Below are 26,364 nucleotides of genomic sequence, written 5' to 3' on the forward strand. Positions count from 1 at the left end.
TTATAAAATAAACTCTCTTAGATAATGGCCAGTATGTATCACCTGGTTAAAAGCAAGTCTATCACTTCACAGCAGCAAATCCAGCTCCTCTGAAGTGTGGACTGAAAAAAAAAAAGCAAATAGATGCTACTTGTTTATGTTCCAAAAAAATAATTCATCTAACAAACGCAGCTGTAGCATTTCTTACAAGCAAAAACCAAATAGTCCCTGCTAGATAAAGTACCTCCAAAGAAGAAACGAATGCTCAATTGTGAAAACAAGAAGGTGCACCATAAGCTGCAAAACGTGAATAAAAATCTTCTCCTTGATGTATAAACACACTTTATTGTAAAAAACAATAAAACAGCTGCAAAGTTGCAGCTGTTTTATTGTTTTTTACAATAAAGTGTGTTTATACATCAAGGAGAAGATTTCTTACAAGCAGTTTTTCATTTACTTTCCCCTTAGTAAGAGCAGCTTAAAAAGCAGGTATGTTTATTGAAGTGAGAAAAAAAAACAAAAAGAAAAAGTAATGCAATGTTGTGTGTGTGTGTGTGTGTGTGTGTGTGTGTGTGTGTGTGTGTGTGTGTGTGTGTGTGTGTGTGTGTGTGTCTGTCTGTCTGTCTGTGTCTATGAGAGAGAGAGAGAGAGAGAGCTAGTAGCATAGCAAGGAGTAAGGTGAAGGGGGCAGCTGCTCTGGGCACAAACTGTTAGGGGACGCGACTGAGTTTTTCTATGTTCTTTACTGATATGTCAGTACAGAAAGGCACGCTTTTTTGTGCTTTTCAATGGAAGAGCTGAGGGAGGGGGGGGGCTTCTGTAGTATAGAAATACCAATTGGCTTTCTACAGTAAAGCCAAAGTATTGTTTAGGTTTACAGTTGAAAAAGTCTGGGATGCATGGATGCTGTAGTGAGATTATTTCAGCTTTTAGCACTGAAAGCTAAAAGTTCTTTTTTTCACTTGTTTTCTGGAAGAGTTGGGAGGAAGAAGTGAAGTTGCTGTAGGAAGTTAATTGGCACAAAGGTAATAATCGGCTTTGGCAGTTCAAGCCAAAGATTTTATGTTTGATCTTCACTTAAAGAGCTGATGGGGTGTGAAGCTTTTCTGGGAACTGGCCAAGGGTTCTAGATGAGCCAGTTATGACTCTGGTGAGACAGAAAGAAAGAAAGAAGGAAAGACACAAAAAAATAGTGAGTAAGAGAGAAAGATCCTAACTCTCAACTTCTTTACCCAAGAATTCTGGACAACAATAATGGGTGCAAAAGACCTAAACTCATGAATAGTTTTTAAAGAAACACTTCACCTTCTCCTACAGTTTAACTTAACCCTTGGGTAAAATTTCTTCCTACAGTATGGTTCCAGTTATTGTGCAGGTACCATAAACCTGCTTTGTACTATGTAAAACTTTTGTTTCCTTGCCTTAAAATCAAAGGAAGGAAAATTCCACCCATTTATTTTTTTTTCAAGCTTAGCTTCTCGCATACTTTTAAGAGGAATCTGTCTCTGCCTGCATGACATACAACAGACACAGGGATTTGTAGTTTACCCTGTCAGATACTGCTGATAATCTTATATGGGTAATTAGTCCTGCTGATGTCAGGAGCTCAGCAGAAGTCTTTATTGCAGAGAGAAGGAGGTAGGGCTAAAACCAGACCAAGGCCACACTCCTCACAACACACATAACGCCACCCATTCCCACCCCTATCCCACCCATTTTGTGACATTTCTATGACATCAGCTGACAGGGAACACCCTCTTTTTCCATTCCTGATGCCTGCTTTCAGCCGATTTACTATGCTTTTCTGTAAAAAAGCATAGTAAATCCACTGATTTAATAGACTCTGACAGTCTGTTTCCTTGTTTGAAACAGAATACAGGAGTTTGTACAGTGTTTCCCAAACTACAGGACAATCGATTTGATTTCCAGATATTCCAGAAAAAAAACAGATGGATGGCAACCCTTGGAGGAGGAGAACTTACAATGATTCATAGCTACTTCCAATGTAGCCATGCCTTTCATAGCAAAACAAAGCAACTAGATTAGTCAGCCATTCAAAGGTAGTTGTCACCTCTTCTGGCAAATGTATATGAGCAGCATCACAGAACTGAAATGCTAAGCTTTAAATGTTGATTGTTTATACTACTATAAGTATTATATACTAGTATAGATGTTAAGATGCCTTAAATGTAGTATCAAAGGTTTTTTGTTACATTTAGAGAAGTCAGAAAATATTTTTCTTGTAAACTATCAACACATTTACCATTTACATGCCCCCCCCCCACACACACACACACACACACACACACACACACACAGAGCACAGAACTGCTCAAATCAGGTCTGCTGTGCAGAAGAAGAGACAGATGACAACCCTATCATCTAGGTGCATTGATACTGTTTATATGAAGGTCTTTTATGCTTTCTTGTGACATCATTCCAGAGAGGGAGTGCATATCTGGAGCAGAGATCCATGGGAACAGACATCTCTAACTTTTAACGACAAAGCACACCAAACTAATAAAACCAAAGCCAGCAACTGTCAGAAAGGTCCCTAGTTTAACAAAGGTAAGCGCTTTTGGCTGAACTTCCAGCCTTCATCAGACAAATTAACACCACATTTTACAGTTTATATACAGACAATTGTTCAATAATCCAATAAAAACACTTGTCAGAGTATTAAAATTAACATCATCATTCCACATTATTAAGTTACATAAATATTAATAATAAAAACATACTATTGGTTATAAAATCTCAACCTTTCTTTGAGTCAGTCCTTACACAGGTGGAGTGCATGATCATTTTGTAGTCTACATAGGGAGTGTGGCCATTGAGAGCTACCAGAATTTATTTTAGCATATATGTGATATGTGCCTTTTCATTAAAAACATTAGGAAAAGTAAATCAAAAGTATTTTATGTATACACGTCTGTGTCTATCTGTCTTTGTGTAATATATGTATATATATATATATATATATATATATATATATATATATATATATATATATATATATATACACACACACACACACACATATATATATTTTTATATATATATATATATATATATATATATATATATATATATATATATATAGATATATAGATATATATATATATATATATATATATATATATATATATTTCTATCACCGAACTTCCAATTCACCGACACACAAGTTACCGACCCCAAACAACCGAAAACACACAACACCAACAACTCAAAAAACCGAACACCACTACACCGACACAAAAAACGTCAACTACACATTGCACACAATAACATATCCACTAACCTTAACCTAAACCCTAACCCTAACGTCCGACACTACCGCACACTTACCCAACCTGCACCCTAACCCTAACTCACTTAACCCACCCCTAAACCTCAACACCGTCACTATCGCACACTTACCCTACCTGCACCCTAACCCTAACTCACATAACCCACCCTAAACCTCAACACCGTCACTATCGCACACTTACCCTACCTGCACCCTAACCCTAACTCACTTAACCCACCCTAAAACATTCAGCCCGTCACTATCGCACACTCACTCCACCCGCATTCTAACCCTGACACACTTAACCCTTCCCTACACTGCTCTACGTCACTTCCACACACTTACCTCACCGGAACCCTTAGTCCGACACTACCGCACACTCACCTTTCCCACACCCCAACCTAAAATCCCTCACTATCGTACACTTACCTGTCCGCTTCCCAATCCTAAATCTTTCACTTTTGCACACTTACCGGATCGCGCTCACACGCTGCCGTTGTCAGTCTTTCAGCTGTCGGGATATCGCGTTTTCGGTAACCTACCTGTTTGGTAGTTCCGTCTCGGTCTGGTGTCGGTGACATGGTGCTTCGGTTATTCGAAGTAGACCCATATATATATATATATATATATATATATATATATATATATATATATATATATTTTACATTCTATAGAAATATATATGATATATTTATATGAGTGTGTGTGTGTGTGTGTGTGTGTGTGTGTGTGTGTGTGTGTGTGTGTGTGTGCGCGTGTGTGTGTGTGTGTGTGTGTCTGTAGGAATTGGCTTTGTAGAACAGTGATTTTTGGTGTAATTTAACAAATCACTAGATGAGCAAACTAAAAAAGGAAAGTATAGAAAATACAATCTCACAAGACATCTTTGCCTCCGTAAAAATAGTTATTCCAAGTTGCAGAATAGAAAGCTGGTCATATTTAGTTGTAGACTTAACTTAGTAATAGAAAAAAGGGAGCATGACATTAGTTATAAAACAAATGAAAATAAATAATTTTCTACAGCATTCAGGGGGAAAAATCTTCCCACTGCAGGCAATGGAGAACAGAATTACTTTTGGGTCTCATTTTTTTTCCAGCAGCTGTCACTTACACATGATAACTGCAGGCATTTCTTAATGTAGTGTCCATTTGTAGCACCTCAGGTAAGTGTGGGGGAAGGATCTGTTAATTCATCTTGGACTACAAATGGGCACTTTGATCAAAGGCCTGCAATTTGGCTACGTTTTTGTTACAGCTGTATAATTCCTTAGTATACTTTAAACCTAGCTCTGAGACACACAAATGAGGGCCATTCGGAAAATAAAAGCAGCAGTCCTGTTACAAAAGGTGTATAAGATGGCAGTGACTGACACTAATCCCATTATATGAAAATGCCATGGGAATGCACCTCCACTACTTCTTTATGTCTAGCATGACTCATATAAAGCAGACTTGAAATGGATTAGGGGAAAGAGAAGTGCTTGAAGAAAAAGATTGTGTTACTCTGTCAACCTCCATGAGCCATGTATATAAAATCATATTAAAATTATATAACATGCAGTTAGCGTGATTTTCAGGTTTTAAAATACTCGGAAAACAAAGATAAGTGAAAAAAACAGATATTTAGATTTAAGGTAGAGTTTTCCTTTAAGTAAGGGAATAGAGCAAGAGGCCTTCCACCAACACACATTGTCTAAACAATAAGAAGCATGAAGCTGTAATATGTAGCATGTGTGACATGAAACTGTAATATGTAGCATGTGTGACATGAAACTGTAATATGTAGCCTGTGTGACATGAAACTGTAATATGTAGCATGTGTGACATGAAACTGTAATATGTAGCGGGTCTATATTAGAACATCGAAATTTCATTATTTCGAATGTTCTAACATCGACCCCTATTCAGCGAATGCTGACAACATCGAACATTCAGAACAGCAATTTTTTCCTAGAGAAAAAAATCGCTGTTCCAAAACACATACACACAACACAAGCACACCAAACAAACAGCAATCCACACACATACACTCAAAACTTTGCAGCTAACCCTACACTAAACTGTACAAACACCACTAACTATCCACTTACCTTAACCCAAACCCTAACCCTAAGGTCCATCACTATCGCACATTCACCTCATATGTGCCCTAACCCACCTAACCTGCCCTAACCCTCATGTCCACACAATCGCACACATATCTGACCCGCACCCTAATCCTAACTCACCTAACCCGCCCAAACCCTCACGTCTACACAATCGCGCACAAACCTCTCTCGTGCCCTAATCCACCTAACCCATGCCCAATCGCATACTTAACTGAACCCGACTCATACATTTCCACCACAGCTCTGAAAATAGCGAAATGACAGAAATGTGCAACCAAATTCTTTCCCTAGGGAAAAAAATTTGGTTATCTGTCGTTTCACTATTTTCAGCATTTACTGAATAGGGGTCGATGTTATAAAGTTCAAAATAATGAAATTTTGACGTTGTAATATAGACCCATATGTAGCATGTGTGACATGAAACTGTAATATGTAGCATGTGTGACATGAAACTGTAATATGTAGCCTGTGTGACATGAAACTGTAATATGTAGCATGTGTGACATGAAACTGTAATATGTAGCATGTATGACATGAAACTGTAATATGTAGCATGTGTGACATGAAACTGTAATGTGTAGCATGTGTGACATGAAACTGTAATATGTAGCATGTATTACATGAAACTGTAATGTGTTGTATTAGTGACTGACAACAATCCTTGGTGGTTTACTAGAAAGTCAAATGTTTTTGAGGGACAGTGCAAGAGTAACACACAATCGGGGATGTTCTGCAAAATCAGAGACAATTGAGAGGTAGTGCAGGTTGGAGTTCCTTGCATTGTATGAATTCTTATGCTACAGCAGCTTTCTAATATTAGATGGAGAAACTATTTGACATCAAGAGTATAAAAAAGTATATACTATTAAAAAAATAAAAACAAAAGGCCTTTCCCATTTTCTAAGCATGCTAATGTCCTACAGAGTGGGCATTATAGTGTAATAAAGGACCTTCCAGTGGTGGAGAGGTCCACTGCCTATAGAGTCCAGTATCACAGCAACCCTTGGCAGTCTGTTATTTCCCCAGTAACATCCACCCTCTCTGGCATTATTACTTGCATAGCGTCAAGCCGAAATCCAAAAAATCCATCCATCCTCAAACCCTTTTTCCCATTTCTGCACATGGGGTCAGGGTGTCACTTCAACTGTGAAAGTCATCTAGAGCCAACAGCCAGATGGCTAGCCCTGCCACAGTACTTCCACACCACATACTCACACCTGCGGTCAGTTTTCAATGTCCAGTCCACCTACTGCATTTCTTTGGAAGGTGGGAGGAAGATGGAGCACCCAGAAGAAACTCACGTGCACACAGAAGGGACATGCAGACTCCATACAGAAGATACTCCAGCCAAGAATCGAACCAGTGAACCCCCTGCTGTGAGGCAACAGTGCTATCTACTGTGTGACTGTGCTTTAGATTTTCTAATATTGCATGGCTTTTTTTGATTTCATGTAAAAATCCAAAAAAGCCATGCAATAATAGAAAATATACCCTGGCTATAACAGAATTAGACACATTTACAGCAAAAAGGTTCATATACATTTATATAACTAACAATTTAAATATTAGCTAAACATAAGAAACAAATCTGAAGTCTCATATTTTCAGCAGATTTTATGATGCACGCAGTTTGGCTAGCCCTTCAGCGATACTAAGACAGTTACTTTTGCTTGAGATAGTGGCTGTTATTTTTCAAGGTTCTGTAACAGTTTCATAATACAGCATTATGCAAGTGTGAGTAATGCCGTAAGTGCAAATTAAATTTTCCTTAGCCCTGTTGTTATGGAAAAAGTATTGTCTATTAATCAGGAAATTATGGTTATTGCTGCAGACTAGAAAGAGCAAGTAAAATGAAATTTTGTTCAGCTTTACCAGTTAAAATGGGGCATAAAATGGCTTTCATTATACTGTTAAATATATACGACTCTTCTGTTTTTACCTTTCTGTCAGAATGGTAAGACAAATAAGCGAAAAGATAGTAGATACTTCCTAAAACAGAAATTTATTAAACATTTTTAATGTTTAATAAATTTCTGTTTTAGGAAGTATCTGCTACTTTTTCGCTTATTTGTTTTTTGAGAGTTTGTTCGTTTTTGCAAAGTTTAGAATGGTAAGACAGTCTGATTTATAAATTAATTTTATATTGCTATACATGTTAGAATAAATTCCATCAAAACACACAGATTTTTAGAATATCTTCTACTCTGGGACTTAATTTGTCAACTCTGAAGTGCATTTCCACATCATAAACAATGAAAATAAAAAACACCATTCTAGTTTTCTTAAATCAAACATTTCACATTATTTTAACTTGGATTGCATTGTAATTCATTTCGTAAAATATACAGGAGTGTAATTTATACACAGCCTTCCTTTGTGTGTGTGTGTGTGTGTGTGTGCGTGTGTGTGTGTGTGCGCACGCGCATGCAGTGGTAAACAAAACTATACAGTAGGCTGCCTCCCAGATGACTTAAGTGATCATCTCCCCACCTTCCTACTCCAGAAACACTCCAATCACCCCAAACCAGTAGTCTACAAATTTGTACAAGATGACAGTAACCTTACCCCACGATACCTAAATACTGTCCTAAGCCACTGCAACTGGGAACCACTATGAACACTCGGGTTAGACCAGGCAGTAGACTACTTCAATACTACCTTCTCTAACATCCTTAACAGTGTAGCTCCCAGCAGAAAGATCAGAGTTAAACCCAACTATGCACCCTGGCTAAATAGGGACACTAGAGCCTTACTAGAAACTAGAGATAAAGCCTGGAAAATCTGGAAAACTGACAAATCCCCTAGCTCCAGACAATACTATCAACAGCTTAGAAACAAGGCCAAAGCTGAATCCAAAATAAACAAACAAAACTATTTTCTTAGCGCCCAAAGGAAATATTCAAATAGTCCACAAAAATTGTGGCATGCCATTAACTCCCTACTAAAGCCAGGCAAAACCACAACTCCAGCACTCATCTCTACTAACAATACCCTAGACATAGCTTCTCAATTTAATAACCATTTTACTAAATCCATCTTAGCCCTGTCCAGTCAAATAACCAAAAACAGTCTACCTCAGTCACAACCTAACCTATTCCACACCACCCCCTCTTTCAGCCTATCACTAGTGCCCACCTCAACTATCAAAAAACTCCTCCTAAAACTAAAACCAGCCACACTAGCAGCTGATAACATACCTGCTGCATACCTAAAAATGGCTAGTGACTCCCTATCATATCCTGTCTCCATCCTTATCAACCGCTCCATACTAGAATCCTACCTACCCAAACTCTGGAAAGTACCTCACATCATTCCTCTCCATAAAGGAGGTAATTCTTGCGAATTCTCCAACTACAGACCTATTGCCATCCTTTGCCCCTTATCCAAAATTCTTGAGAAATGCATCCACTTGCAAGTGATGGGATTTCTTAACACACACAATCTACTATCTACCACACAACATGGTTTCCGTCCACATCACAGCACTACCACAGCCCTTCTATCCTTCACTAATCATATAAACCTTCACAGGAATGATAACAAATATGTATCAGACATTTTCCTAGACCTCTCAAAAGCATTTGATATGGTCTGCCACTCCATTCTACTAGACTCGCTACCATCATTATCCTTCACCTCCTCTACTATGGCTGGTTCAGAAGCTACTTGTCTGACAGGCAACAATCAGTCCAGTGGAAAGGAACTCTGTCTACACAACTTCCAACCACCATAGGAGTCCCACAGGACTCTATACTGGGCCCGCTGTTGTTCTCCATTTTCACAAATAACCTCAAATGCTCTACACAACATGCCACACTCATACAATATGCAGATGATTCAACTCAGATCTGCTCCGCCTCATCTCCCACCACCCTACATACACTCACTCAAGATACCTTTATCTCAGTAGAAAAATGGATATCTGGGATCCAACTAATTCTAAATCCCAAAAAGACAAAACTGCTACTATTTACCCCTAATAGATAAAAAAAAACCTCTCCTTTACCATAACATCTAAGGACGGCACCACCATCTCCCCTTCTAACCACACCAAACTTCTGGGCATTGAAATAGACAATCTCCACTTTGATGTTCACATCTCACATACCATAAAACTAGTACACAAAAAACTAGGCTCCCTATACAAGCATAAGTCCTTTCTCTCACAAAAAGCAAGAGTCACTGTTGCACAAAGCCACCTCCTCTCAACTCTGTTATACGCAGCACCAATCTTTACCCAAATCAGACAATGTGACTTAGACAAACTAGAATCATGCTACAATAAAATAGCCAAGTTTGCTACTAACTCATCCTACAGAACCCATCACTGTGCTGCACTAAAAGAACTAAAATGGCTTGAGCTACCACAGCTACTTAACTATCACCAGCTGGGCACAGCCTACAATATTCTCAAATATCCTGAAAGAAAACCCTCATTATCCAACCTACTTACTATCTATACTGCAAACTGGTACCCAAGATCCAGTGAAAAATCTCTCCTCTCCATCACCAAGGCTAACAGTAATGCAGGGAAAGCACTCTACTCCCACACCGTTGCCAGAAACTGGAACTCTTTTCCCCTATCCGTGTCCACTGCCCCCTCCACATCCATATTCATAAACTCCCTCAAATCGCACCTTCTTAGTAACTGGTTATGCCCTTGTATGACATAACCATACCCATACTACTATTAACTCCCCAAATTCCTCTCTGATCACATGCTGAAGCTCTGATCCCCTGTAGGCTTGGTCATCTGAAAGGGTACTTTTAACTGTAGAATCTTACTTGATATATTTTCTTCTCTTACCAATGTATAACTGACATTGTCTTTTTACCCATGTTCTATATCTTCTTTTACCTGGAGTGTTTTATTAATTTTTTTGTTATATTACTATGCTCAACATACATGATGTAACCTGTTTTGTGTATTATACTGGATGTACTGTATTTGTGTAACTGGATGTTGGAGCTTTTCTCCCCGTCCTCCGCTGAAACTGGACCTGGTCCAGTCGGAATTTCCCTGTTAACAAATGTAAAATAAAATAAATAAATACATTTCCTGATGTAGTAACACACTCTGTCTTAAGTGTCATAGTCAGGGAAGGTACAACATGGAACTTATTCTGTAGAGCGTTACTGTGTGTGCATGTGCATGTGCGTTCATGTGCATGAGTGTGCATGAGTGTGCGCTTGTGCATGTGTGTTATCAAAGAACAAGACTGTATTCTGTCCACTGTGTTTATTCTTAATGCAGGATTTCTTTAGAAGAATAATAATAGTTAATGCTATGACTCTGTATTTTTATGTGCAGGATACAAAATCTCCCCAGAAAAATTATTGGTGCTGCTTAAGGAAGATTTTGACAAACTATCAACGGATGGGATGGAGCAAAAAGTAGAAGGGAAAAATGTCATAGAGCAAGAGGATGAAGAACTCAACAGTAAGTGAAGGGCTCATCAATTATGCATTTTGTATGAATTTGTTTTCTACAGCTATTGATACTTTTTGAGAAGAACGAGGGAAAATGTACAGACTGAAAAATCTGAAGGTAAGACCATATTTTTTATTTTATTTTATTTTACATTTGTTGACCGGGCTAGTCTAGCTGGATATATGTCCATTTTCAGTAGAGGCCCGGGGAGAAAAGCTCCACACAAAAACAAGACAATGAGACATATTAATCAAAAAAATTTAAAGTACAATAAGAATATAAATTTAGTAATAACATCAACATACAAGTAAGCCACAAAAAAAAAAAAAAATACTAGGTCAGTTGATAAGCATCACAATTAAAAGGCTAAAGGTATGCAATTTAGTTTCAACAGTTAGTCTGAGAGAATAAAATAGTATAAGAAGAGATAAGTAGGGATTATAGGAGTAATACAAGATAGGAGAAGAGTGAGAAACAATAGTCTAGAAGAGAGAAGAAGAAGAAAGAAGATGGAAGAGAGGGCAGGGGAGAGAATAAAAGGAGTGAGTCAGAGCATAAAAAGGAGAGAAACGGCAAGGGAAAAAGTAGGTATTTGCCTAGCTAATAAGCACAGTGTAAAGTTAACGGTAGAGCAAAGGGGAATGAAGAAGGTGAAAAGATAATGGTGGTTGTGGCATCTACATATGCATATGGCTTAGTCGCTATGTAACTAAGTTTGTCACAGCAGCAGTGGGGTCAGATTGGGAGCTGGTGAATATGATGGATGATATGAAGACATTATCAGTAAAACTACTTTTTTCTTGTATAGGAGGGGCAGGATTTCATAGCTGAGTGGGGAGGATGGTATAAGTCATGATCATTGGAGGAACACGGGGTCGGTAAATATAAGGAAGGAAAGAAGTTAGAGTGCTTAAATGCAGACTGATGGTTTAGGAAGAATGTGTGTTTGTGTGTGTGTGTGTGTGTGTGTGTGTGTGTGTGTGTGTGTGTGTGTGTGTGTGTGTGTGTGTGTGTGTGTGTGTGTGTGTGTGTGTGTGTGTGTGTGTGTGTCTGTGTGTGTGTGTGTGTGTGTGTGTGTGCGTGTGTGTGTGTCTGTGTGTGTGTGTGATATTGTGCATTGCATATGTCTTGCATGTCTGTATGACCACAGTTATGTTTATAGGCCAAATAAAATTGCAAATTAACAGACTAAAGAAGTGTAGCTGGCTGTAACATAGTCCAAGCAACAAAACAAATAAAAATGAATGCTTTAATGGTGGAAAAAACTGCATAAAGCACAAAAACGTCTTTTTGTATTCTACACTGAATACTTTTTCAAGTGCACATTACACTATGAATCAAGCCATTTAAAAGTCTAGTCTAGTCTACTGTTGCAGTGGTTGTTAAATTATTTATGAATATTTATATTACAGTTAATACATATTTAGATTATATATTTATTCCATATATACATATTAAGTGTAATGATTGTATAAATTTCTCAGGAGTGCATAAATTTGTTTTTAGTATTTCCTTGTTTATTAACTATTTTGGTTAATAATATACATTAGTAGGATTGTTTTAATTAATAATTAAGTTGTTCCCATGTTTCTATAGCTTGGTTCAGCTGTATGGTCTTGCTGTTAGTTATTAGCTTTTATGAATGAGTTTGAATGGGATGATTGAGACTTTGATGTCATTTCCTGTTACGTTTATATTTTAAATGGCTTGATCCATAGTGTAATATTCATTTGAAAAAGTATTCAGTGTGCAATACGAAAAGCCATTTTTGTGCTTTATGCAGTTTTTTCTGCCATTAAAGCATTCATTTTTATTGGTTTTGTTGCTTGGACTATGTTACAGCCAGCTACAGTTATGTTTATGCCTTTAAGAACTGTGGTTGGAAGTAGGTGAAGTATATAACGTATATACAGTATGTAGGAGTGTGTGTGGGTGTGGTATGGTGTGTGTGTATGTTTGTGTCTGTGTGTGTGGTATGTGTGGTGTGTGTTGTGTGTGTGGTGTGTGTAGTATGTATGGTATATGTGTGTGTGTATATGTATGTGTGTGTGTGTGGTGTGTGTGTGTGTGTGTGTGTGTGTGTGTGTGTGTGTGTGTGTGTGTGTGTGTGCGCGCATGTGGTGTGTGTGTGTGTATTTGTGGTGTGATGTGTGTGGTGTGTGTAGTATGTGTGGTCTATGTGTGTCTCTATGTGTGGTGTATGTGTGTCTCTGTGTGGTGTGTGTATGTGTGTGTGTGTGTGTGTGTGTGTGTGTGTGTGTGTGTGTGTGTGTGTGTGTGTGTGTGTGTGTGGTGTGTGTAGTATGTGTGGTGTATGTGTGTCTCTGTGTGTGGTGTATGTGTGTCTCTGTGTGGTGTGTGTGTGTGTGTGTGTGTGTGTGTGTGTGTGTGTGTGTGTGTGATATTGTGCATGGCATATGTCTTGGATGTCGGTATGACTACAGTTAAGTTTATGCTTTGGAAGTAGGTGGAGTATATAACATATATACAGTATATAGGAACATGTGTCTGTGGTTTGTGTGTATGTGTGTGTGTGTTATGTGTGGTATGTGTGCTATATGTGGTGTGTTTGTGTGTGTGTGTGTGTGTGTGTGTGTGTGTGTGTGTGTGTCTGTTTGTGTGGTTTGTGTCTGTGTGTGTGGTGTTTGTGGTTGTGTGTGTGAGTGTGTGTGTGTGTGTGTGTGTGTGTGTGTGTGTGTGTGTGTGTGTGTGTGATATTGTGCATGGCATATGTCTTGCATGTCGGTATGACTACAATTAAGTTTATGCCTTTAAGAAGTGTGGTTGGAGGTAGGTGAAGTATATAACGTATGTACACTATATAGGAATATGTGCCTGTGGTGTGTGTGTGTGTGTGTGTGTGTGTGTGTGTGTGTGTGTGTGTGTGTGTGTGCACGCGCGCACGCGCGTGCGTGTCTCTGATATATAGATTACGTCATGAAAGTTAGAAAACTCAAAAGACCATCACAAATGGTAGAACAAAAATGATAGAATCATAAACCAGAAATGACTCATAGGAGTGAATCACAAATCAGTGAATATTTTTCTTCTGCTAACAACAGCCCTATATCCATACACCCCAGCTATAAAACCAATATCAAGTGTCATCATGGTAGTGATACCTTTAGGAAAAGGGATTTTAGTAACATAATGTATATAGTTAGGGTAAGTCGCAGGGGTAGAGTTAGGGTTAGCACACGAGTAAGGTAGTTAAGGGAGCTTTGCCCACCCACCTGCTCTGTCTTACTCATGTGTGCTAACCCTAACCTTATCATTATTTGGCTCCAAAAATCTGTGATGTGGACATGTGAAAGACAGATCCGTTTATCCTGTATTGGATGCTTTCTGTGAGTCTGGCATTAGAAGTAAGGTGTCGTCCTTTGGGCATAACTCTCAGGTGTCTCACATTATGAAGTACATCACTCAATTCAGTTCTCAGAAATCCCTTGTGCAACAAAGAAGAAGGCAGCTTTCCATACTGCTTAATGAGATTCAGGAGCATAATGTTGTCTTAGTTTGTGATGCTTTGTAATGTGCTTACGTCATGGACATTATTGCTCTTGACTACAATTACATTTTACATTGTTTCACTTGATTTTAGAGTGTTTTGTATTTCAGTTTTGATTTGGTCATCTTATCATACACTGAGCGGACTTGGTTATTAATCGAAATGTAGTAGCCACTGTACTAGCTTGACTTTGTAGCACATGGGGATGAAACCATGACTGAGACCCCAATAACCAGAATTCACAAAGCAACATGGGTATTGGGCGAGCCAGACAGGGGAAGGTGGGAGTAAATGGTTTATTTATTTATTTATTTTATTTTATTTATTTATTTATTGACATTTGATTACCGGGAAAGTCCAACTGGGTAGAAGCCTATATTCAGTGTAGACCTGGAGAGAAAAGCTCTGAAGTATTACAAAACATTTTAAGAACATTAATTTTGCAATCTTCAAAATAAAACAAAAACATTTGCAGTTTAAATAGTTATAACAAATTAGACGTAATATAAAAAACATTGGTTAAAATCGATACAAGGTATATGAAAATCATTTAATATTTAGAGAAACTTTGGACCGTTTGGAGAGAAAGTGAAGGTAAGTTAGTCTAATACAAACAGGAACTGCAAAATGAGGTAAGGGAAAAACAGGCTTATGGTATGTTTAGGGAAAAAGTCAGTAAGAGAATTCGATAGCAGTAAGGAAGTGAAGGAAGGAGAGTAACGAGGTATAACGAATGAAAAGATGCTTGTTCTCATTTAGGGATATAGCTGATCCTCGATTTGAACAAAAACAGAGCCCGGTTTTAGCTACGAAGTCTTTCAGAGGGGTTTTGAAAGATGGGAGGGAGGGACTAGACCTGCTGGATACTGGTAAGGAGTGCCAGGCTTTAGTGACCTTGTATGAGTACATACAATGCCCAGAAGATTTGCTAGGCTTGTAGACAGGAATTTTGGGTCACTGAATCGCAGTGACTGACTGGGAACATAGTTGTGTGGAATGTTTTTAATGCTGGACAGGCAGACGTATGCTGGTTAATTTTATACATGGTAAGAAGTTGTGTATATGTTAGTTGGCATGGCAGTTCTAACCATTTTGCACTTTTCAGTGCTATACAGTGGTGGGTTCTGAAAGGGGTATATATGTGCTGCAAATTTCGCAACTTTGTTATAGCATTTTTCAAGTTTTATTTTTTGTGACGCCTGGAGGTTAGTAAGAATGGGATCACTACAAAGAAGAGTGGGGAGGAGATAAGTAGTGGCAAGTGTAGTTTGAGTTGTATCAGTGAGAACATTTTGTCTGTAAAGATTCCTAGTTTTTGATGTAAAAGTTTCTTATGCAATTTTGTGCATGCAGGTCAAATGTAAGATTATCATCCTCTTTCACACTAATAGTTTGCTATGAAAAGTGACTTTAACAGTTGTATTATCAAGAGAGAGGACTGTAATTTTTTTTTCATGAGAGAGAGAGTTGGGAGGGAAAAAATATTAATTTGATCTTTTTTTGGGTTAAGTATGAGTTGTGAGTTATGAAGCCATCTTTCAGTGGCCATTAAAGCTTTCTGAGTCATTTTTTGGAGGTTACCATGTTTTCAGATAAGCAGGTGAGATTGGAGTCATCTGCATGTTGTGCTAGGATGGCCTGCTGTCTGGAAGTATAGAGGGTGTTGGTGAAAATATTAAAGAGTGGACCAAGGATAGAGCCTTGTGATACAAGGTAGTGACTGGGAGGAAGGAGAGTGTGTAAAATGCCAATTTACTGACTGATACCTATTGGACAGGTAGTTTTTGAACCACAGCAGGCTGGGCTTAGAGAGACCTAGTGAGGACATCTGAAGTAGGAGTCGCTGTGACAAACTGTGTCAAAGGCTTCTGACAAGTCTAGTAATAAGGAAGAGACTAGTTTTCCATTATATTTAAGTTTACTGACAGTATCTATATAGGTTAGAGGGGCAGTGCTAGTACTATGTAAAATGATTAGAACTGGTGCAGACTAGGATGACTTCCAACACAGCTCGAACAAAATACTTCTTTTATTGTATAAAAATATAAACATCCACTGGTTAAGCGCTTTCAACTGTCAACATACAGTCTTCCTCAGAACCAGAAGTCAGGGATTATTCCTAGTTTATATAATGAATATAGTAAAAATGGCGCCAACATATTTAAAGCAACAACCCTCCATATTTAAATTTAAATTTAAAAAACAGATATTACAAATACTCTATACTAATCAACTAAATTAAGTTAAAAACAATGCATATTACATTTATAATGTATGACATACTATAAATATTAATACTGCAAATATTTAAAATCACATAAAAATCCATTAAATTTCTAACTTAATATTAAAGAATCCATTAAATATCTAACTTAATATTAAGAAAGGTTTAATACTTATGCTGTCATTGATACCAGGGAATCTAGTGGCATCTGTATGTATTTGCCACTTGCTTAAAAGGAGAGGGGTTTGGGTTGAATTTCTGGTCAGAATGTAAGATTTATTTGATGGATGTCCAAAAATTTTTAGGGTCATGTTTAGTATTAATCTGAAAGTTATTATAGTATAGCTTTTTGTCTTAATTTATTTGATTTTTAGTATGACTGTGAAGTATTCCAAACATTTCCAGATACTGAGGTGTTTTACACTTTTGCCATTTTTTTCATGCTTTCTTTCTATCCTGAATTAGCATTGTGCTCTTTTTGGGTAGCCAAATTGCATCATTTGTGTTTGTTCTCTTCTTTCTAGGAGGTGCAGGGTTATTTAGGATATTTAGAAAAGTTATACTGAATTCAATTACAGCATCATCTAAGGGAGGATATTTAGGAAGTTCCAGTTAATAGATGAAAGCATAGTAATGAACATTTCTGGGTTAAACTTGGAAAGGTCATGTGTCGTTTCATAAATATGCTGTTTAACTGTATGAGTCAGATGTCTAGTCATATAGATTGGGAGATTATCACTGAGAGAGAGTCTGACATTGCACCTGCGATTAAGTATTTGCTAGGGTCTGTTACCAGGATCCAGTCTAATAGAGAATTTGATGTCTTAGTATAATGTGTGGGCTATTAATTATTTGCATGAACCCATATAAGTCCATACTAGATGTAGGGGAATTAGAGTTTATGTCTAATCAATTGACATTTACATCACCTAGTAGATATTTTTCAAGTTTATATCAGTCTGTCTAAACGGCTGAATATCGAATACCAGATGTTTGAACTGTAAAGTTCGAACACTGGTAATCGCGAAGCTGCAGCCCACCAAATTGTTTCCCAGGGAAAGAATTCAGTGGGCCGCTTCTGTGGCTTCACGAGTATCAGGACTGTGGTGGGAAGTTATGGGTCAGATTCAAGTAACTGTGCGATTGTGTGGTTGTTAGGGTTAGGGCACGGGTTAGGTGAGTTAGGGTTAGGGCATAGGTGAGGTGGGTGTGCGATAGTGAAAGACTTTAGGGTTAGGGTGGGATAGGTGTGTTAAGGTTAGGGCGTGGGTCAGGTGACTGTGCGATAGAGACAGACCTTAGGGTTAGGGTTTGGGTTAAGGTGAGTGGATAGGTAGTAGTGTATGTACAGTTTAGTGTAGGGTTAGATGTAGGATTTTGAGTGTATGTGTGTGGATTGATGTTGTTTGGTGTGTTTGTGTTGCGTGTGTTTCTTGGAACAGCGATTTTTTTCCCTGGGAAAAAATCGCTGTTTTAAGACTTCAGTGTTTTTGCAGTTTGTGGTTTGAAGTTCGAACATATGGTGTTCGAACTTCAGATGTTTCGATGAACTGATATAGACCCATATTTTTCTTGTGGGAATGCTATGTGTACCAACACAGGACATCTTCCAGTATAACTGTATTGCTGCCAGGAGGGATATAAAGGAAAGAGATACATATTTGTTTATAATTGTTTACTTTGAGGAAAGCAGTAAGAAGATCTGCTGAACTGAATTTTGGTGCTGGTTTGTTGTAAGGGGTAATGTGGTAGGTATTAGGAAACATTAAAGCAATACCACCATCTTTCATCTGTATGTGGTTATTACAGATGATATTATAGCCAGGAGGTATAACTTCAGAATCATTTATGCTGGGTTTAAGCCAAGTTTCAGTTACAGTGAGAACGTCAGGCTTATGTTGGTTAATCCAGACATGAAGTTCTGCAGTTTTATTTCTTATATTTCTAACATGTTTTGCAGCAAAATTTAGATCACCAGGGTTGGGGTTTGGCTGTTTTGGGGTTACAGAACTGTGTGGGAGAGAATTACCTTTGTGTTCATTGTGATAGGTGGGGTCAGGATTAGGGTGTATAACTCCTCCTGGAAGGATTTTAGTATATTGTGGTATTATGCATACTTGTTTTCAGAGAGGATTCTTGTACTTGATTTTGTTTTGGTTTGAGTTGAAGTGCAGTTAATCAAATCAGCCTATATCTGGAATAAAGATGAGGGGCAATATTAAATAGGTTTGGTGCAACATGTGGAGAGTGCAAAGAGGATGTATGGATAGGTGGTTGGGACAGAGTTGGGGAGATATTGCTATATATTGTTGAGTCGTGGTAGGATGAAAAATAGCACAGTAGGAGGAGAAAAATAGAGGATAAACTGTAGAGTAGCATAACAAAGTCTGGGAATTTATATTTTATAGATGCCAGGTAGTGGGGAAGTAGCAATGAATAAGTAAACAAGAAAGTTGCAGGATAGAAGGAGATTCAGTTATGGTCTATTCTGAAAGCTGGAAGAGGATAGGTATGGAGAGAAGTATTTTCTATAAAAGAGAGGTAGGCTATCTTGATATAATTTCTGGAATGTAAGGAATAGAGGAGTATTAAAGGTTAAATTATAATAATGTAGTCAAATAAGAAGAACTGCGGGTTTATTTTGGAAAAGAAAAGAATACAATGTGGAAAAGATAGGTAATATTAAGGGTTGTGATTATAGATGGATATAGTACAAAGCAGCATGGGAGGGAGAAAGATAGTTGGGAATCGGGATAAAGATTAGAGATCGGGAAGAAGGAACCAAGAAATAGAAGTGTATGTATAGAAGAAGTACGTTCATTGGGGAAGGTTTTAGAATAAGAGTCACAAGTGAAATATGCATGTAGGAAGTAGAGAGTAAGAGGGGTGGGTAGGAATTGGGGATAAGGTAGGGGAGCAGAACAGGCTTGCCACCCTCAGTTCAGTTTATAACTGAGATCAATTAGTTTATAGACAGAAAAAAAAAACAATTAACAAAGAGTTGCAAGTAACACAGGCTGTCTGTCATTTCCTGAGACTAAATAAGTGCCATATGCAGTGCAGTCTACTGGCAAAGTGAAAGGGAACAGTGAAAAACTTAGTAAAAGGTCCTCAGAACGCAAGGACTATTTTACAGAAAATTGCAATGTCAAGTCTCCCATCCTTGAACATGAGTGATAGTTGTCTAGTTGCTTTCTGTATAGGTGTACTCTTGCATGGCAGAAGAGGATGTAGGACCATGAGGATGTGGGCATAGGCACTCCCAGGCTGGTGATGGTGTGGCAGAACCTATACCTCAGGGAGGGAGTAGGAGGCCCCAGCAGTGATATAGATGCTCATATCAGCCACCATGAGTTAAGGTTCCGGCCATTAAACTCCTCCCAAGCCTGTGCCTTTTCTAATTTCTCCAAATCTTTTAGGTTTCTAATACCATGATGGGAATGGACCCCATTCCTAAGTCAAAGTATGATTAAAGTTTATGAAATTAGTATTGTTTCAATCTTTGATGTCAGCCAAAAGTGCTCTTCACAGCATCCGCAATGTGCCCAGTAATGTCTCCTTCTGCCATTCGTATGGGGTTACATGGATTACTGCAAGCCTGTGCCCAGCATGGTAAAGTTGATGATGCATTAGATTAGTACCATTCACTTCCCAGTTTGGAAATGAGCCGTATATGGCCACCACAGGGCCCATGTTGGCAGGGAGGACATAGATTAACCTGGGTGAGGGCATGAAGGCACTCTTTTCACAAGAAGCATGCTGAAATAAGAAGCATAGGTTGAGGCACAGACCTCACCTGGACTGCTTGAATGACCGCTCCTCTTGGTGGCACCTTCATATTGGTAATATCAACTGCAGGGGGATAAATGGATTTGAATCTAATTGGAGAAGGTTTGTTGGTCTGCCAGTCATTATGACAAAAAGGAATTAGGAAAAATCGCTATTGTAGTTGGCTGACATAGAAAGCCCACTTCATCTACTACAGGGGATAATACAGGAAGGCAAAAATTAAATGTTAAAGCAACAATAATTCCATGAACTTTAATAGTACCCTATCTTAGGAACAGGGTCTGTTTCTTTAATGTATTAGAAACTTTAAATAACTGGTACATTCAAATACTACATGAGTTAATTATTGTAGTTACAGCAACATTTTCAACAGTATTTGTGGAAGAAATGTTTATGGCATACATCTACAGGAAGACTTTTCACACATCTTGCTGAGTAATATTTAAAGGAAATGTTTCTGGATGTGACTTGCTTTTTCTTAGCTGTTCACATTGTTTGATTTTTGGGATAGTTCTGCTTCTTGGTATTAGTTTTCTTTGGCCCAAATTCTGGTAAATGAAAAGTCACAATTGCTTTTGCCGATTTTTAAAATTGTGTTACAACAGCAGAAAATAAATCTGTAAATTTTACAATATAAGATTTTGGCTCGGGGTGTTAAGAGATGCTATTTGGGGGCCCTAATTCAAGCTTTATTGGCTTTTGTATACCTGATTTTAAGGTCAGCTTATTTTTTTAAGTATTTTAATGATTTTGTGATTTTTATATCAATTGGAAGTTTATTCCAAGCCCTAGAAAGCCTCATCTGAAAGAAGTTGCCTTTTATATTGGTATGGCATCTGTTCATAACTGTACTCAGTTTATAAACCTTAAAATCATTGCTCACTGATACCCAATAGAGCTCCAATGATCTCATTTTTGAAGCACCTACAAGCCCAAATAAAATCTCCACTACAGAACCCGTAATAGATAAGAGATTAAGTTAAGCTTACTATTATTTTATACTTTTTCACAAAATGATCATTATTTTATATTTTTTCACAAAAAAAGGTTTGCCTGGTATAATATTTTTTTAGTTCTATCCAGTTTGCTTAGTTCCAAAGTAAAATAAGCAAAAAAAGAAAATAAACTGGAGCAGTATATTCAATCTAAGATAATACGTAGACTTAAACTATATGTATGTGTTGTTATGAATGCGATACCTGAACTATGTGTTTTGTCATTGCAATAAGATACTGTTAATCTGTTATAGGTGTCAGAAGCACAGAATGCAGTGTAAGTCGCAACCAGCAGCCGTCTGTTGGGTCACCCCAGTTACATCATCCATCAGGCAACTGGCAACAGTGTGCTCAGCCAGTAAAGGGCTCTAACAAGCTTCAACTTACATCTCTATCAAAGCATCATTCAGGACATAAAAACTACAGCAGGAGCTCTGAATGCGACACAAGTTTTATTGTACAGCAAAGTCCAGTGACACAGCAGAGGTCTCACAAAAGGGAAAAAATATATAAGTGTCCTAAATGCAGTAAATGGTTTTCCTGTAGCAGGAGTTTGATGTGCCACCAAGCGATTCATACAGGGGACAAGCCGTATAAATGCGCTGAATGCAGTAAGTGTTTCACATATGAATGTAACCTCAGAACTCATCAGCGAGTGCACACAGGGGATAAAAAACGGGATAAACCATATAAATGTGCTGAATGCAGTAGGTCTTACAGAGGAAGAAATGGACTGCTGTACCATCAAATGACGCACACGGGTGAGAAACCGTATAAATGTACTGAGTGCAGTAAGTGTTTTTCACATCATAGTAGTCTTATGTATCACCAGGCCATTCATACGGGCGAGAAGCCATACAAATGTACTGAGTGCAGTAAATGTTTTTCATGTAGTAGTAATCTGATGCGTCATCAAGCCACTCACTCGGGGGAGAAACCTTATAAATGTAATGAATGTAGTAAATGTTTTTTACGTAGCAGTAGTCTAACACACCATAAGGCCATTCACACTGGGGACAAACCATACAAATGCGACGAATGCAATAAGTCTTTTTCATGTAGAAGTAGCTTAATACGCCATCAGACTATTCACACAGGTGAGAGACCCTTTAAGTGCACCGAATGCAGCAAGTGTTTCACACATGAGCATAACCTCAGAACTCACCAACGAGTGCACACGGGAGAGAAACCATATAAATGCAGCGAATGTAATAAGTGTTTTACCCAGAGCAATCATCTGTTCCGCCATCAGCTCGTTCACGCACCAAGCGGTGAGAAAAGAATTCCTGGCAAAAATTAAATGTCGAAGCAATAATAATTTCACAAGCTTTAATAGTACCCTGATTTAGGAATATAGTCCATTCCTTTAATGCATTTTAAATGTCTGGAAAAATTAACAAGGGGGAGCAACCAACAAATGACCTTTGAAATGTTTTTCAAGTAGCAGTATTCTGATAGACCCATCAGACCATTCACAAAGAAATATAAAAACAGGACAAGAAGAAAATAAAATAAAAGGAAAATTGGAAAACCCTCAAATATAGTGTCAGTAATAGAGAACTCCTGGAGTAATCACAGGCTGATCAAGATGTGATGCATTAATAGTTAAGGAGAGGTGAATTAAAACCAAAATACGAAAGGCTAATAGTAGCAACTGAATATAGAGGGCTACATGCACATTAGTTTATGAAGTCAGCAGAAACCGTGAGAGTTCAAGACAAACACTGGTTATATAATACAGAAATAGAAACAGTTGCACATCTTGTTGCAGGATGCAATATACTCATGGCTGACGGTTTGTGTACTGACAGACATAGTAATGTGGCAAGAGTGCTACATTAGCGATTGCACAACATACAGGTAGCTGAGAAGCAGTGGAAACGTGAGTTCCAAAGAACTGAGAAATTAAATACATAATGGACACCATAGCAACATCCAGTACCAACAATAAACAAGTAAGAGATGTGAAAAACATGTATAGTAGTCAAAGATAAAAGGAGCAAAGCATCATTAATTATCGAAGTATGTACACCTAGCAATTATAGTACATATGCACTGTGGGACGCAATCATAAATTACCAGGATACTCAAGCAGAAACAAAGGCAATATGGGATAAAGACAATTACATAATTTCAGTAGTAGTAGGTGCAGCTGGACTAATAAAAAAGAATTTTCGAGAAAACTTAAATATGCTACTGATGCATATAATTCTGTATGAAATGCAGAATGAAGGAATTCTGGGTACATTGCAGTAGTGCTGAGAGGAGTACTCTTGGCAAACATCAAATTGTAAAGCAATACTAATTTTATGAATTTTAAATGAATCCTGACTGAGGAATGGGGGTTTTCCTGTCATGATGTTAAGATACTCAAAGCATTTGGAAAAATTCAAAAAAGGGATAAGGAAAGATTTAAATGATGTAATAGAAATGAACAAAAAATGCATCTAGGCAGCTGAATATCAATGGAAGATGACAGAAAAAGTAGAATAACTGCATGGAAGCATCAATTAGAGAAAAATTTAAAACAATTAAGGTAAGACATATCATTACTAGAGGACTGTAGAAAAAAACTGTTGGCCAGATACAGTAAAAGCAAAACCCAATACCAAAACAGATCAATATTTACCTTACACTATCTTCAATAACAAACTAAAAGTATCATCACATAATGTATGTATAAAAAAAAAAGTGCAAAACAAGCAATTCATTGATGATCCAAAACGGTTTATGGGGTGTTGAGAAGGAAATGAGCAACAACAGTGACAGTAGCCAAGGAATAAATCAATGTGTTTTGAAGAAATATCTATGAAGATCCTGTTGAGCCTAATAAAGACTCTGAATGTATGCAAGAGGTAAAAGAACAACTGAGAAGTGTTACCATAAAGGAAACAGCATAGACTGCAGTAATAGCCTGCAAAACTGAGCCCAAACTATGAAAGACTTCTAACAGGAAAAACACAAGACAACGTGGCTAAAGCTATTAATATGGCTACACAATGGTGTAGCCTTTTGGGGAAATTTCCTTATATGGCCATCCCAAACTGACACCAGCCTGTTTAACGGCAGGAGAAATTGTACTGCTCCCTAAAAGTGAATCTGTAAATCATTCTAAGAACTATAGACCAGTAATCTTGCCCTCCAGTAACATATAAATTACATACCATAACTGATGCAAATGGAGTGTACAGTTAGAGAAAATTTCATCCCTAGCATTAGACCAAAAGGGCAATAAAAGAAAATCATAAATAATGATAAATGATCATTGGTTTCTAAATAAAAAGGAGCATAACCTAATTATGGCATGGATACATTACAGAAAAGCATTTGACAGTTTTTCATTTTCCTGAAATATTGATTCTGGGGTGTTTTTTGTAACCAGTGTTGTTTTGTCTAACCCTCAACCCATTATGCTGTCTACTGTTCTACAGTTGAGCCACACAAAGGACAAATTACTATCCCAGGATAAAAGTCCAAGGAGAGAGTTTCTGGGGTGATTATGTATCACCCCTACTGTTTGACCCTGACCTTAACCTTGACCTTAACCTATTACGCTCTTTACTTAACAGATTAGGCTATAGCTACAGCTTGACATCCACAAAAAAACCTTGTTTAATGTCATCTCACCTACTTTAGGTAGATCATTTGAAACTGTATAGCTCTTTAGCAGTATTGCAGATAGTTAAATCCTTTTCAGAAGATATAAGAGTCACATTTAGCTTTGATAAGTGTGCAAAAGCAACATGCACAGCAGGAAAACAGAAGCATCAAAATGACCAGCATGGGAGAAAAAAATGTGATGTGAGCAAACCTAGTACAGGAGAGAGTGCATAAATATCTGAAAATTGATGAAGGATTTGCAATACAACATGAACTTATGGGAACAAAACTTAGTAAGGAATATTATAGAAAATTGAAACTAATATAAAATACTGCCTTGACATATAAGAATAAATTGCTTTGTTCTTGTTCTAACTTTCAGCTTTGGTATCATTGACTGACCCAAAAATTTCTGGCTCAGTTTAGCAGGAAAACAAGCCACCTCTTCTTGATTACCAACTGACATAGACAACAGTACATGTAAGCTCACACACTCTCTCTGTCTCTTTCTCTCTTTGAAGGAGTTTTGGGCCTACTTGAAATTGACTATATGCATAGGTTTGCAGTCATGTGATTGCGTATATATTTGTTGACATCATCAGATCAAAACATAGGGAAAGTGCTAAACCATGAAGAAAACAAGTCTGTGATGATAACTTTGCTCAGATTAGCAGAAACATTTTGGAAAGGAGTGGATACAGAAATCAGAACAGAAATTGTTATAAACGAGTAGTAGAAAAAGTGCTAAAAATATGATACAGAATATAAAGACTGTAACCAAAAGACAAGATAGAAAATGGAAAAGCTGCAGTCATAGTGGAAAGTATAGAGAGCTGCTAGAACAATCACTTATTGATAAAGAGCTGGCACACTAATGGCTAAGGTGAGGTGAATTTGAACCAAAATATCAAAATTTAATAATGGCAGCTTATGATAGTGGACTACATGCACAAAGGCTGACAGTGTTTAATGTAGGAGATAGACAGATGTAGGTTTTTCAGGCTATGATATGCTTATGACTGAGGGTTTGTATGCTCAAATACACAACAATGTAGCAAGGTTGCTAAACTGGAGACTGTAAACATTGATAACATGTAGGTAGATGGAAGGCATTGAAAACATGAACTGGAAAGGATTACTGAAAATGAAAAAAAATGATCAAATGCGATCATCCAATAGCAGTAGATGACAAAGCAGTAGCAAGAACAACAGCTTTTTTAACCAAAAAGAAAAATTCAAAATCAGTACTGGTTATCAAAACAGGTATTAGAAATGAATTTTATGTCTAAAATACTGAAAGTCACAAATGTAAAGTATCAGAACATGCAAGCAAAAACAAGCGCAATGTCAGATAAGAGTATGCAGGTAGTTCTAATGGTGGTAGCAGGGCGCAACCAAGCTAATAGGAACCAATTTCTTAGCATACGTTAAAAAGTTATCC

General features: G+C 37.7%; 1 protein-coding gene across 2 annotated transcripts in view; it reads left to right on the forward strand.

Moving 5' to 3' along the window:
- Window positions 1-25,096, forward strand: part of LOC122812764 (zinc finger protein 501-like) — a 114,819-nt gene extending 89,723 nt beyond the window's left edge. For both annotated transcript variants that reach the window (XM_044084840.1, XM_044084841.1), the window contains 2 exons: window positions 10,688-10,816; window positions 21,578-25,096. In XM_044084840.1, the coding sequence (XP_043940775.1) occupies window positions 10,688-10,816; window positions 21,578-22,623 (1,175 nt within the window). In that variant the 3' untranslated portion in view covers window positions 22,624-25,096. The remainder of the gene's footprint in view (window positions 1-10,687; window positions 10,817-21,577) is intronic.
- Window positions 25,097-26,364: the final 1,268 nt, after the last annotated feature.

This window comes from Protopterus annectens, chromosome 10.part0 (genome assembly GCF_019279795.1).
Source record: "Protopterus annectens isolate FY-2018-M chromosome 10.part0, PAN1.0, whole genome shotgun sequence".
Taxonomy (NCBI): domain Eukaryota; kingdom Metazoa; phylum Chordata; order Ceratodontiformes; family Protopteridae; genus Protopterus; species Protopterus annectens.